Below are 14,651 nucleotides of genomic sequence, written 5' to 3' on the forward strand. Positions count from 1 at the left end.
AAGGGGTGGGGTAGTGGGAGGGGCAGGGGAAAGGAAAGAAGGGAAAGAAAAAATTATGAGAAACGGAACAAAAGGAAACAAAGTCTTTGTGAATAGGAAAAGGTGGAGGGGGTGAAGGGAGGGCTAGGAATGGGGAAAAAATAAGAACCAAGATGCATCATGTAAAGGTACAAGTTCCCAGTGAGAAATGTAAATGTGTTGTATACTTAAAATGTACCAATAAAAGAATTTAAGTAAAAAAAAATTACAAACAGCATTATTAAAATCTATTCCAATAAAGTTTGATATTTAGTTAGTCTTGCTCCATCACACTGCCAGATTTTATCAAATCCCTCCATATAATAGATGTAGAATTCCTTTCTGTTCCTTGAACCTATCTATATTTTCTGCCTCTAAGCAGTTTTTTGCCTCATGCCAGTATGTGAATTTGCAATTCCTTATTACAGATAGCAAAGAGTACAGACTAAATACAACAAAGTATTCTGTTGTTACAACCATAAGAAATCCTACATAACTACATATATCTAGCGGAACATAATAAATCCCAACTAACTACATACACCTAACAAGGGAAGTACACCTTTCCAAAATGAATCAAGCTTTTTTTTGAGTCTGGATGTTTGTCCACTAGGAATTTTAAAGTTGAACTAAGAAAAGTATGTGTTTGATGGGGAAAATGGGGAGAAAGCAAATGTCTAAATAAATTAGAGTAAGAAAAATAGTAGATTATCTAGGTAGATTATATAGGAAACTATTGTAATACTTCCAAGCAATATATAATTATTATCAATTTAAAGTTAAACATGCTGGCATGAACATATAAACTTATCACTTTTTCCTTTGAAAAGCCCACTAAAAGGACAGTAAAATGATCAAAAATGTAAAACAAAACAAAACAAAAACCTCAAAACAACCCAAAAGGTCAATGATAGCAGAAGACGAGAAAACATTAAAATTTTAAAGCCAGAAAGCAGAAGGATAAATGGGAGCTAAGCTAAAAAACCATTGAAAACAAAAATTTAAGCCATTAGTGGAACAAAGCTCCAAAATAATTCAATTGGTATCACATATGTAGGTACTAGTTACTTCTGAATGTAGGGGTATGGCTAAGGCAGATATCAGTAATGACTGAGTAAATATCTGTGTTAAGTATCTGCTTGACCTCCATAAAGACTTCATCAACCATGAAGATGAGAAAACTGCCCCTCCCTCATCCACAGAGAAGCCTAAAATTTACTGTTTGTAAAGGTAGTACAAGTGGGACTTTGAGCTGGTATAACGGGATTAGTGAGACAGGAGTTAGGATTCTATTAGGCACTAAGGACAGCAGCCCCAAAATGGAGTCAGAAAGCCCAAAATGGAGTCTGCTGAGTTACAGCCCTCCAGGGATCTTACAAAAACAACTGCCAGGTGTCCTCTGGCTGTCTCTTGTAAGAAAGGTGAAAGGCTATAGTAAGCCATGTCCAGAGTGCATCACTGGAAAGCAGACACTAAAAAAATTTCTATACTTGAAACAAAATCTTTCCACTTTAATTGACCTTCAATCCTCAGTACAAAGAGAAAGAAAGAAGAAAAAGAGAAAAAAAAAAGAAAAAAGGCAACAAAATGCCTCAAAAAACTCTTAACTCTCCCAAAACTGATACATGGGACACCAACGAGGAGGAAATCAAAAGCCAAACAGTAGAATTATATGAAGTGATAAAAGAGGAAACAAACAAACAAAATGATCAAAAAGGAGCTCAGCAAGCTCAAATGTGATATAACTAAATGAATAATGCATTTAATAAGCAAATGATCAGGGAGCTTAAAAAAAGACACTAACAAGAAGCTAGGTGAACTAAACAAAATAATACAAAACATGAATGACCAGTTTAGTAAAGAATTAGAGTTCATGAAAAGATGCCAAACAAAATCAAGATGAAAAAAAAAAAACAAAACAACTCTATTGAAAATAATGTGGCTCCTGATGCCTGCATTAAGATTTTGGATACCACATACATGAATAGATCATCTTAGCACTTCCTAGACAATCTTTCTCTCATTTCAAACTTCAGACATTCTAGAATTGTCACAATGTTTACATTGTGTCACTACTTATATATAGCTTTAAACTGAACTAAAATTATATACATGAAAGATTTGTACTACTTCCCAGAAAGAAAAGTTAGTAGCACTTGTTATAAATGGAAGACAACCATGAAATAATATTTATATAAACTGGAAAGAAAAGGAGACTGGCAGGTATAATTAGTCTACCAAGCTAGTTTTACCCAACAAGGTCAAATGTGTTAGGGAGATTAGAATTTAAGCACAGAGACCCAAACTTAAGGCTTCCTCCACTTGGTAGTGGGTTAAGACTTTTCTCTGGGCCTTTACACTCTGGAGACTCAGGTTTATTAAGTCTGCCCTGCTGAATGGTTGAGGGGTCTGTATTTATTTTTCTGCCTCACAATTCCATCTTCAAAAATTATTTCTGTGACAATTAGGAAACTAAAGAAACCATTAACTGTTGGTTTTGTTGAGCTCTGGGTGTGGACAGTCCCCTAGTTAAACCATGATTACCTATGCCAATCTGTTATCCCAATTAACATTTAAAAGGATCTTTGTGGGGCAAATTCTCCACTTACAAAATTACTTTAAAGTGGAACTTTTTTTTTTTCTTTCAAAGCTGTTGGCACATTGCCAGAAGCTTTTCAGGATTTAAAGCTGGAACTGCCTTTCTGGGATCTAATTCCTAGTACATCTCCACAGCAGCTCCATATGCCTGGTGACACCAGTGATCGTTTTTTTTTTTATGAGATTCCCATCTCATCTTGTATTTAAACAGTAGTTTGTTCACTTTGGGTTCCTATCCCCCATTTATACCAGTGCAAAATGCCTATATAATAAAAGTTAAAAGCCCTAAAACTCAGGGGCTTAAATCTCAATGTTCATGTGTTAGGAGTAATGGGAGTGGATTGCAAGGGTGAGGAATAAAACAAATCATACCAAATAGCCATATCACTGTGTTCTAAGCTCCAAACCCACTCCACTCCTGTGGCCAGTGGCCAAAACTGGAAAAAAACCCCAAAAACCAAAAATACAAGAGGATGAGGTCAAAGGATCAGGGAACTAAAGTATTACGTGAATTCACCAGCAAGACATAGACTGTATTTACATTGGTTTTAATGGAACTAGGAGATTGACCTATTTTAAAAATGTAAACAATTGTTTGTGTCTAATTTTTTAACCTGACAAGGTGAGCAGTTTAAGCAAAACAAATAAACATCTTTATAAAGTTAAAAAAGAAAATATGGGCAGCAGAAGTGACCAGTGTGAGGATAGAGTGTCAAAACTAGAAGATCTTATATGGCTGATACAGGTGGCTATACACTCAGAGATACCTTAAAAACAAAAGATCATGGAAAATGGATCCAACAGCTGCTAGATGATGCAAAGAAGACAAGCCTAAGAATAATAGGAATTAGGAAAAAATCAGAAGAAGGCATGAATGGCATAAAAAACTTGCTACATAAATCATACCAGAAAACTTTACAACCATTGGGAAAGAATTTAACATACAGGTAAGCAAGGTATACAAAATGTCAAATAGGTATGACCCAAAAGAAGTTTTTCACAACACATAGTCAAAATTCCAGAAGTTCAAAACAAGGACAAAACTTTAAAAGCTGTTAAAGAAAAATCAACAAATCACTTATACTCATAAGAATTATAGCAGACTTCTCAATGGAAAAGGAGAAGTGCTTCAAGCCAAACAACAAGAACAACAAAATAAAAATGAAAAACCTACCAGCCTGGACTAATATATCCTGCAAAAGTATTTTTCAAAATTTCTGGAAAAATAAGGTCTTTCCATGACAAAGAGAATAATCCATGACTACCAAAACAGCACTCTAAAAATTCTGAATGATATCCTAGAAAGAGATAATGAAGCAAGTAATGCCAAAATGCCTAATGGAATGAATATGCCATGTAGGAGTGGGCAATGAAGCTCAGTGGGGGGGATCAGCAACAGGAAAATAATGCAATGACAAGAATAAGTCAATGCCTTTTAGTAATAATATGAATGGCCTCAACTCCCTAACCAAAAGACACAGATCAGCAGATTGGATCAAAAACCAAAATTCTACATATAAGAAACATACTTCATCCTCAAAGAAACCCATAAACTAAAAAACAAAGGTTGGAAACCAATATTCCATGCAATGAGAGCTCTAAAACAAGAAAGAATAGCTATCTCACTTTCAGACAAAATGGACTTCAAGCCAAAACTGATCAGAAAAGGCAAAGAAAGCCACAACATACTGGTTAAAGGAATAATTCAGTAAGAAATGATAACAATTGTAAATACACACACAGGGTCTGCCAAAAAAATGTATACATACATCAACAGTGTGCTGTACTAATAAATGTCTGAAAGCCAATGGCTACCACTTTGGGCACCTCTTGTGATTGTAGAGGTCAAAGGGAATTTGTATTACTCTCATGATGTTTCAATAAATTTAGTATTAAAATATTTATATACAAGTTTTTTTTCCTGACGTCCACATTTTTTGGTGAACTCTGTATAACCACTGAGTACCAGTTCAATAAGCTTCATAAAACAAATACTACTGTATATAAAAAATTAGATAATCAGCAGCACAATAGCAATGGGGGATCTCAACACCCCACTATCACAAACAGGCAGATCACCTAGACAAGAAAAGAGGAAAAGAAGGAAAGAAACATCAGTATTGAACCAAACCTTTGAACAAATAGACTTAATAGAAATCTACAGAGCGAGCATCCCACCACCAACAAAATACATATTCTTCTCAGCAGCACATGTAACCTTCTCCAAAATAGGCCACATACTAGCCCATAAATCATGCTTGAATAAGTAGGAAAGAATCAAAATAATCCCATGAATATTATCAGATCATAATGCAAGGAAACTAGAAATCAATGTCAAAAGAAACCATAGAAGTTATGTAAACATATAGTTATTAAAACACACTCCTGAGTAATCAGTGAGTCACAGGAAAAATCAAGGAAGAAATTAGTTTCTGAAATCAAAAGATAGTGTGCTCACTTTGGCAGCACATATACTAAAAGATAATGCCAGTAAAACTTACCAGTACTTTTGGGACACAGTGAAAGCTGTCCTAAGAGGGAAGTTTACAGCTGTGAATACTCATATCACGAAAACAGAACAAGCCCAAAAAAGTAACTTAAAGATGCACCTCGAGGCCCTAGAAAAACAAGAACAACCTAAATTCAAAACTAGTACAAAGAAGGAAATTATAAAGACCAGAGCAGAAATTAATTAAATTGAGACTTAAAAATATTAAGAATCAATGAATCAAAGAGCTACTTCTTTGAAAGAATAAACAAAATAGACAAACCCTTAGCCAATGTTACCAAAATAAGGAAAGAAAAGACCCATATTGATGCAATCAGAAATACAAAAGGCAAAAACCACAATGGACATCATCAAAATCCAGAAGCTTATAATAAGTACCTCAAACATCTGTACTCTAATAAATTGGAGAAACCAGAAGAAATGGATAGATTCTTTGATGCACATGAAATACCAAAACGAAGAAGATATAAAAATCCCAAATAAAAGGCAAAGAAATGAGGCAGTAATTACAACCTACCAATTAAGAAAAGCCCAGGACCCAAAGGATTCATCACTGAATTGTACAAGAAACTCATGAAAGATCTAACATCAATACTTCTCAAATTTTAATGGAATTGAAAGGGAAAGAGTGCTGCCAAACTACTTCCTAGAAGCTAGCATAACCTTGATTCCAAAACCAGACAAGGATACAACTATAAAAAGAAAACTACAGACCAATCTCTTTAATGAATGTAGATGCAAAAATCCTCAACAAGACACTGGCAAACAGAATGCAACACATCATTAAACAGATCATACTTCATGACTATGTAGGGTTCATTCCAGCAACATGAAGGGTCAAACATACACAAAGCAATAAAGGTAATATATCACATAAACAGAAGCAAGGACAAAAATCACAGGATTATCTCAATTGATGCAGAAAAAGCTTTTGGCAAATCCAACATTAATTCCTACTTTTAAAAAAACCCTGAATAAAATAGTTGTAAAAGGATCTTATTTTAATCCGATAAAGCCATTTATGACAAATCTACTATTAGCATAATGTTAAATGGGGGAAAGTTGAAAGCTTTTTTTCTAAAATCAGGAACAATACAAGGATGTTCATTATCACCATTCCTGTTAAGTATGGTATTCAAAATTTTAACCAGAGCAATCAGGCAAGATAAAGAAAAGGAATATGTATAGGAAAGAAGAAGTCAAACTATCTTTATGCATACGTGATATGATCTTTTATATAAGAGATCCAAAAATTCTACCAGCAGACTCCCAGAAGTAATAATCAAATTTTGTAAGGTAGCAGAATACAAAATCAAAGCACAGAAATTAACAGCATTCCTGTATACCAATGATGAACCCACTGGGAAAGAAATTAGGAAAATAATACCAGTCACAATAGCTTCAAGAAAAATTAAATACTTAATAATTAGCCTAACTAAGAAGGTGAAATACTTCTATTACACAAAGTGTAATACTATGAAAAAGGAGATTGAAGAGGATATCAGAAAATGGAAAGATATCTAGTTTCTGGTTAGGCAGAACCAATATTGTTAAAATGGCCATACTACCAAAACTGATACATAGATTTAATGCAACTCCAAACACAGACATATGGATCAACAGAGCAGAATAGAGAAAGTAGAAAAAACCCCAGGCACTTTTGGCCATCTTATCTTTGACAAAGAAGCCAAAAACATATGCTGAAGGAAAGACAGCTTCTTTAGAAAATGGTGCTGGGAAAATTGGCTATACACATGCAGAAGATTGAGTCTAGATCCATATCTCTCACCATGTATAAAATAAAATCAAAATGAATCAAAGATCTAAATACCAAAACAGAAACACCTAATCTGTTGGAAGGTAAAATAGGTAAAACTCTTGAAGGCATAATCATAGGCAAGAGTTTTCTGAAGAGAGCCCCATTCATACAAGACATTATATTAAGAATCAACAAATTGGATCATATTAAATTAAAATCTTCTGACCAGTAAAGGAAACAACCAACACAGTAAAGAGACAACGTACAGAATGGGAAAAAAATTTATCAACTACAGCTTGAGCAGAGGGCTAAAATCTAGAATATATAAAGAACTAAAAAATGTAGACCTCTCCAAAATAAAAGACCAAATAAAAAAGGGGGGGGGGCAACTGAGATGAATAGACACTTCTCAGAAGAAAAGTGCAAATGGCAAATAAACACACGAAAAATGTTTAACATCTCTGGCCATTAGAGAAATGAAAATCAAAGCAACACAGAGAATCTATCTTATTCCAGAAAGAATAGCTATCATCAAGAAATCAAATAAAAATTGCTGATGAGGTTGTGGCATAAAGGGCACCCTTCTACATTGTTGACAGGAATGTAAACTGAGACAATTACTATAAATCAGAACAGAGATTCCTCAAAAGATTAAAAATAGTAATTCTATTTGACTAGTTATTCTCCTCCTCATATTTTCCTAAAAGAGTTAAAGACATCATATTACAGTGATATGTACATACCTATGTTTACAGCAGCACAACTCAGAATAACTAAATCTTGGAAGAGTCCTATATGCATATCAACAGATGAACAGATAAAGAAAATGTGGTATTTATGCACAATAGTGTCTTACTCTGATATAAAGAACAATAAATTTAAGTCATTTGTAAAAAAATGGATGCAATTGATGCAATAATATTAAGTGAAATAAATAAGGCACAGAAGGTTAAAAACCACATGGTTTCTGTTATATGAGCAATCCAAAGTAAAATAAAGAGCAAAATTAAAGATAATAGGAAACAGAGAGACATACCTTTTTGTTGTTGCTGCTAATTTGTTTTTTGAGATGGGATCTCATTATGTCATTTAGGCTGGCCTTAAACTCACTATGTAGCCCAGGTTGGCCTCAGACTCATAGAAATCCTCCTGTCTCAGCCTCCAAAATGCTGGGATTATAGGCATGCACCACCATGCCCTGCTGAGATCTTTTTTAAATAGGAAGGAAATAAAGACATGGAAGAAGGAAGAGAAAGAGGAGGGAAGTAGAAGCAAAAAGAAGTAAGATGTGTTATGTATATGTACCAAGTCCCCATGATGAATGTAATCACAAAAATGTATTAATAAAAATTTTAAAAATTAAAAAATAAAGAATACAATTTGATGGCTTTAATTATATTCACAGTAGGGTATAAGACATTTTACAAAATGGGGGTGGCTAGTATTAAATTTGAAACTGCTTACAATGCTATGATATAAACATGTGCTCCAATTCAACTCCCCAACTCTTTCCTTAAAATTAGTCTGGAAACACAGATTAGTCATTAAATATAAGTTATGGCTACAAAGTTAAGTGTATTTCATTCAAGACTCTTAATAATCTATAATAAAAAATTCAGGAATTTCAAGTTATAAAAAGTGTTAAGATGAAAACAACAGAAAAGAGGAAATGATGGGGGTTTCTGTAACAATGGCCAGTACAGGAAAAATATGTGTAAAAAATGCCTCAACCAAAATGGAATTTCTGAAATAACAACAGTTTCAAACTTATCATCAACTTGAATAAAAATTACTTGTTGACAGCATTATACAAAGAAGGACTGGATGGATGTAGATTGTATTTTCTATAGAAGACACCCTACCAGATGATAACTTGGGAATCAATCAAGAAAAGACGATATATGCTCAAAGATAGGTGCTCAAAGAAACTCATTGTTTACCAAATTTCTATTTAGAGAGAGCACATGCTGCACAAGGCAGTGTTTCTCAAAAATGAGAAATACATAGTCTCTTTAAAGTGAAATTCACCAGGTTCTTAATGCCATATTATCTAATAGGTACAAACATAAAATTATAAAATTAGGTATAGTGCATTATTCTTAAAACTCTTATAAGATTAAAAATTTTGAAGATAACAAACCACTGCTATTTAAATAAAACAATTTAAATTATAAAATTTTTTACTAAAATTGCTAATGTTGTCTTTAAGGTTGGGTGATGTTTCTTCAGATCTGGTTCTGTATTCTAAACATCAATGTTACTAATATGAACACTGCCTCTTTACAGAAATAGGCTGTAAAAATTGCACTAAAATTCATTGAGTTCTTTACTTAAGATTGCTGTACTTTAGAAAATTAACTTAAAATAGTTTTTACAATCTAAAAGCTTTGTTTGACAGCATAGTATGATCACACTTATTTAACAACATCCTGGTCAGAAACAATTTTTCAGTGCCTAATTTAATAAAGTGTCACTGCTAATATTACAGAACTATTTTAAGATAAATTTGAATATTACTATTATTTAAATCAATACTCACTAAACTGATTGGTGAAATTTGAATGAAGGTATTTAACACCATAAAATTCTTACAAAGAGGTACATATAGAAATAGGTCTGGCCACTTCAAACTCAATATAGTACTAAGCTGCAATGTATGTTCTTTGGGGTTCATGATCTCTTTATTATCATATGATATATTATAAATTAATTCTCTTTGAACTACTATGACAATTTCAGTTTCACATTACACCATGACAGTTTTTGCAGTCCCTAGCCAAGAAGGTGAAAAGAATACAAATGCACAGCAAACAATTACTCTGAAGTCACAAGTCAGTACTTCGATGTAGGCAGTCACTGAGCTTATTCATAATATCTTTATGTTAAATATCTATAATCAGAAAAAACACAATTTAAAACTGACAGGGAATTTTTGCCATACTTATTACCTTCTAACATCTTATATAGTTTACTTTTAAAAAATTATTTATCTCTTCAATGCCCACAAAAATATAAGTTCATCAAGTAGCAACATTTTTTAGCTCTTTTTATCATTATGTAGCTAAAATGCCTAGAACAATATCCAACACACAATAATCACTCGATAAATATTTTTTGAAAGAATGAAAACTTTATCATAAAATGACATCTGGGGATATTAAAATCTTTCAAGATTCCTGGATTGAGAAATATTGGCATAGGGGAAAAAGCATTGGCTTAGGAGCTGGAAAACCTTGAGTTCGTATTTTCGCTACGAACTCTTATTCTGCTGCTTACTAGCTCCATGTCACTGTGCAAATTACTTACATTTGAGAGTATGTTTTCTTTCCACCAGTAACATGCAAGTCAGTTAAAAATAGGGTCAATGGTTAATGTACAAAGTATATTAAACCAGTAGATTCAGAGATAATTGCTAGCTATTGATTGATTGATTGACAGATCTTTCTATGTAGTTCAGGCTGACCTTGAACTTAACTGTGTAGCCCCAGTTGGCCTCAAACTCACTATAACTGTTCTGCCTCAGTCTTCCAAGTGCTGAAATTACAGGCATATGACACGCCATCTGGTAAGATCATTGTTATTACTGTTAGAGTTGTCACAGAAAAAAATTTTAATCAAGTGAGAATAAGCTTTCCCATATTACCATAATTTTTTCTCTCCCTTCTTTCATCTTATTCATAAGAATATAAAACAGGAAACATGTTTAGAATAAATAAAAAAGCAAAAAGGAGTAGAATATAAAACTGCTACCAAAACAAATGGATAAAAATACTGGAAGATGTTTTCAAAATAATCATTTGTGAAATATTGAAAGAATTTGGTTATAATAGCCTTGTAAAACAAACCAAAAACAAAGCACCTGCTAGAACACAGAAATAGATGAAATATATGAAACAGAATGAAAATTATTGTGTGAACTCAGATGCACATTGAGTTAGTTTTCTCCCCAATGCCTCACCATTCATGTACACTTTATCCACCTGCCTTCTTACTACTTGCAAGCTCTACTTGGCTCCTCAGGAACTTTAACCCTCAGGCCAACCCTGAAGGAAGAATTAACCTCCTTATTGAACCCTTAGGCAGTGTGCATGGCTAGGAAGCTGGGTATTTAGGGAACACAGAGAAATGATCTCAGCACTTTAGAGCAATATCCCATAACTACAGAAGGAAGAGGTTAAAAATGATTTACTATATTTTAAAAAGCCATATTTATTTCTTGGTTTAAATTTTGCTGCCAAATGAAATTCACAAAAACACTTTGGAAATACAAGTAGATTTAAGATCCGTTTCAGGTGAACCTTATTCATTTTTAAAAGGGAAGATAAAATGCTAAATTTTAGGCATTACATATCATTAGGATTCACAGTTATGCACACATGAAAAACAATTTGGGATGGCTACATTCAGTCTTGAAACAAGCCATGTTCCAACAATAAACAGAGACTGGTAGATAAAAATGGAATTTCTCTCTAACATTTTAATAATAAAAATAAATGTACTAAATATGAAACACATACCTGAAAATAATTCAGGTGCTAACAGTTGAGCATACACAGTTCCATAAACTTTGTTGCCCTTACTTGACACCTCATTTTATCAATGTGCAGCTTCCTGATCTTTATTCTTAGCATGTAGTACAAATTCTTAACCAACCTCCACTTAGCAGATTCACTTTTTATTCTCTCTATAAAAGTATGATTGTTATTCATCTTGCTGAAGGCTCATTGCTTAATAAGCTATCCTCCAGCAAGGTAAGATACTTCTTCCTCTAGTTAATCAGAAACTTACCAAAAAGATGATTTGTATTTGTTTTCAATACTGCTTTTAAATGTTGACTTTGTTGTACAAAGTCTAAGTAGTTACATAAAACTGACATAGTATGTGTGCAAAAAACCCTGATATATTATGTGGCCTATAAAAACAGCAATAAATTAAGCCCTAAATTAACTCAGTAAAGAAGTACCTAAAATTAACTTTAATTAAATATGAGGAGACACTAGAAAAGATTATAAGAACATTTGCAAATATCTGAAAGTATTCTATATTCAAGTTGTTTAAAATGTCTTTCTTTCTCCAAAGAAATCAGATTAGGGATCATAATCATACATTAAAGGGTTTTTTTGGGGGGAGAGAATTCAGAGCACTATTCAATAACCTGTACTAAAAGATCTTGGCAGATGTTTACATCTAAAGCTTGGTGAATGAATTCAATCTATATTTCAAAGAAAGTAAAATGCCTATTAACATTTTATTAGTCCCAGCTATAACCAACTTTTTAAGCTAACTGACCAATTATAGGTCTCAATTGTATTATTTAAGAGAGATCTACTCTATTAATCTTGATTGTTATCCATCAGTCTCAGAATACTGGAGTCTTCTGACACCAGGTGTGCCTACCACTCTTAAAGCCTATTTAAATCATGTGCTAAAATGCCATTCACTTGTCACAACCTAAAACTTTCTATCTGAATTTAAAACTTTATTTTTATTTTTTTATCATATTCACCATTTTTTATTAGTCCAAAGAGATGGTAACCAAAATACAAGTAACTCAGAACCCACAATAACAACTAACAGTACCAGAAATAAGGTTAAGATGGTTACTAAAACTACCCAAGCAGCCAATTTTATTGGTATTGCATTACAAATACCCTAACTTTAAAACAATAAGCTAATATTTGAGCAACCTTTCATAATTCTACTTTATAAAAGGAGGTTTTTAGTTTCTAAGCTGATGTGATTTACATCAAAAAGCTTACAAAAGGCTAAAGCACAAAAACTTCGTTCATCTTCTCAGTGGAGAATACAGTTGACAGTCTCCAAGTCTCTGGAACTGTAATGTTCTTGCAAACATTTAAGTTTCAATTCACAAACATGAGTCACTAGAAATCTTTTATTTATGACAGTTACACCCAAGATAAGTTAAAATCAGTCCTCACCCCCTTTTATTAATACTGAAGGAAAAAGACAAAGCTATTGCTGTACCACTGTAATAAATCCAGACACAACATATCTGTTTCAAAGGTTTCAATTATTATAACTACAAGGTGAACTTAACAGGTATTTTGGGGTTCTTTCTTGGCTGTGCTTGACAGCTAAGAAAGGCAGCAAGAACTTAAACTACTGGAGACAGAATCACTTAAAAGAGTTAACTTACACAGTTTTTCTCCAGGCATTAAAATGCCCTCCAAGGTAAAGTTATAAAACATTGCTATAATTTAAGCAAAAATTAAATGTTAAGTGATTTCACATAAGACAAAAATAATTACTGGAGAAATAAAGTTTACAAATGTATCAAAATATCACATTTACTCCAATTTTCATTTTTTTCACTTAATATAGTCAATTCCCATACTTATTTTTAATTTGTTTTTTTTTGTACCGGGGATTGAACTCGGGTCCTTGTGCTTGCGCAGCACGCAATGAAACCACTGAGCTAAATCCCTGGCTCCAATTTTTAGAAAAACCACTTCATCAATTTTTGTCTTCCTTATAGCAGGCAAAACAGAAATATATGGAGGAATTCCAGAAGGGGAATTTAAAGAGTTTTAAAGAAAAACTGGTTCAATTCAGGAAAAACCACCCTGATCTAGTCCAGAACTCCAAAAAATCTGATGGTTCCAAGAGACACCGAAACAAAGCCCCAAAGAGTGTACAAGGAAATGTGAAAAATGAGAGGTCTCCTTCAAAAACTGATGCATTTTGCAAGAATTTTAAATTTCATAAAGAGCCCAAGAAACCCCCCATGAGTGGATATAACAAATTTCATCAAGATTCATGGTCAAGTAAGGAGCTAAAACATTTGCCCCTGAGGGAGCGAATGGTAGAGATTAGCAGACGCTGGCACCATGTGCCCCAGAACTTGAAAGAACATTATGCAAAGCAGGCTGAGGAGCTACAGAAACAGTACAGGGTGGATCTGGATCTCTGGCTCAAGGCTTTGTCACCTGAGGAATATGCTGCATACAAAAAGAAAAGCCAAGGTAAAGGGAAGAACATGACCACGGCAGGAGGCGCAAGCCCCAAGTTCAGAAAAGCAGACATGCCATCCTCACCAGCCAAGTGCCTGCCAGAAGGACTTAGAAAGGAAAAGGGGCTGGAGGCTCTAGAGACAGATTCCTTGGAGACAATCCAGAACAACTATCATCACGCACAGGGATCAAAAAGGAAAATGAAGGAAGATGGGGAAGAGGATGAAGCAAGAAACTTCTCAGATTCCAGCAGTGGAGATGAACATGAAGATGGTAGTTTATCTTCCTGAGCAAAATCCTCAGACATCTGAGCTTTGTTCACATCTTAAATTGTTATTGAGTGCCCACCAAATTCCAGGCATCCATGTCAAAGGCTGGAAACTTCCTCCAGCACCCTTTTTTCTTCGTACTTTTTACCCTTCCTCTTTCTACCTCTTCCTTCTCAGTACAAAGGAGTATAGGTGGGAAGATGGGAATTCAAAGAAGTACTTTCTATATAGATAATATAAACCTCAGAAGCAGTAGCCCTTCTGCAAAAATAAGTATATATTAGCTGATGTTGCCCCACATTATCCCCCAACACCATGTGCAAAGTATTCCACTTAATTAAATCTGTGAATATAAACATTGAGATGCTTGGGCTGTGGGAAGTGGGTCACAGTAGCCAAGAGAGAGTGGTTCTGAAGTTTTGCTCTCACGAGCTTGTGCCTTTTGCCCTTCTCCATGGAGTTTTCCCTCAGGACTCTTGCACTGATTCTAGGGTGAGGAGTCATTGATGGGACATGGGGTAGGTGGT

The 14,651-nt window shown here is 33.9% G+C and overlaps 1 protein-coding gene across 1 annotated transcript; it reads left to right on the top strand.

Annotated features, from left to right (window-relative positions):
* Nucleotides 1-11,578: 11,578 nt before the first annotated feature.
* LOC101725119 (upstream-binding factor 1-like protein 1) lies at nt 11,579-14,145 on the top strand. Its single transcript, XM_004843230.2, has 2 exons — nt 11,579-11,635; nt 13,381-14,145. Exons 1-2 carry the CDS (start codon nt 11,579-11,581, stop codon nt 14,143-14,145), a joined length of 822 nt encoding a protein of 273 aa, XP_004843287.2.
* Nucleotides 14,146-14,651: the final 506 nt, after the last annotated feature.

This window comes from Heterocephalus glaber, unplaced genomic scaffold (genome assembly GCF_053883595.1).
Source record: "Heterocephalus glaber isolate CG9 unplaced genomic scaffold, H.glaber_assembly_v1.0 deba00000071, whole genome shotgun sequence".
Taxonomy (NCBI): domain Eukaryota; kingdom Metazoa; phylum Chordata; class Mammalia; order Rodentia; family Bathyergidae; genus Heterocephalus; species Heterocephalus glaber.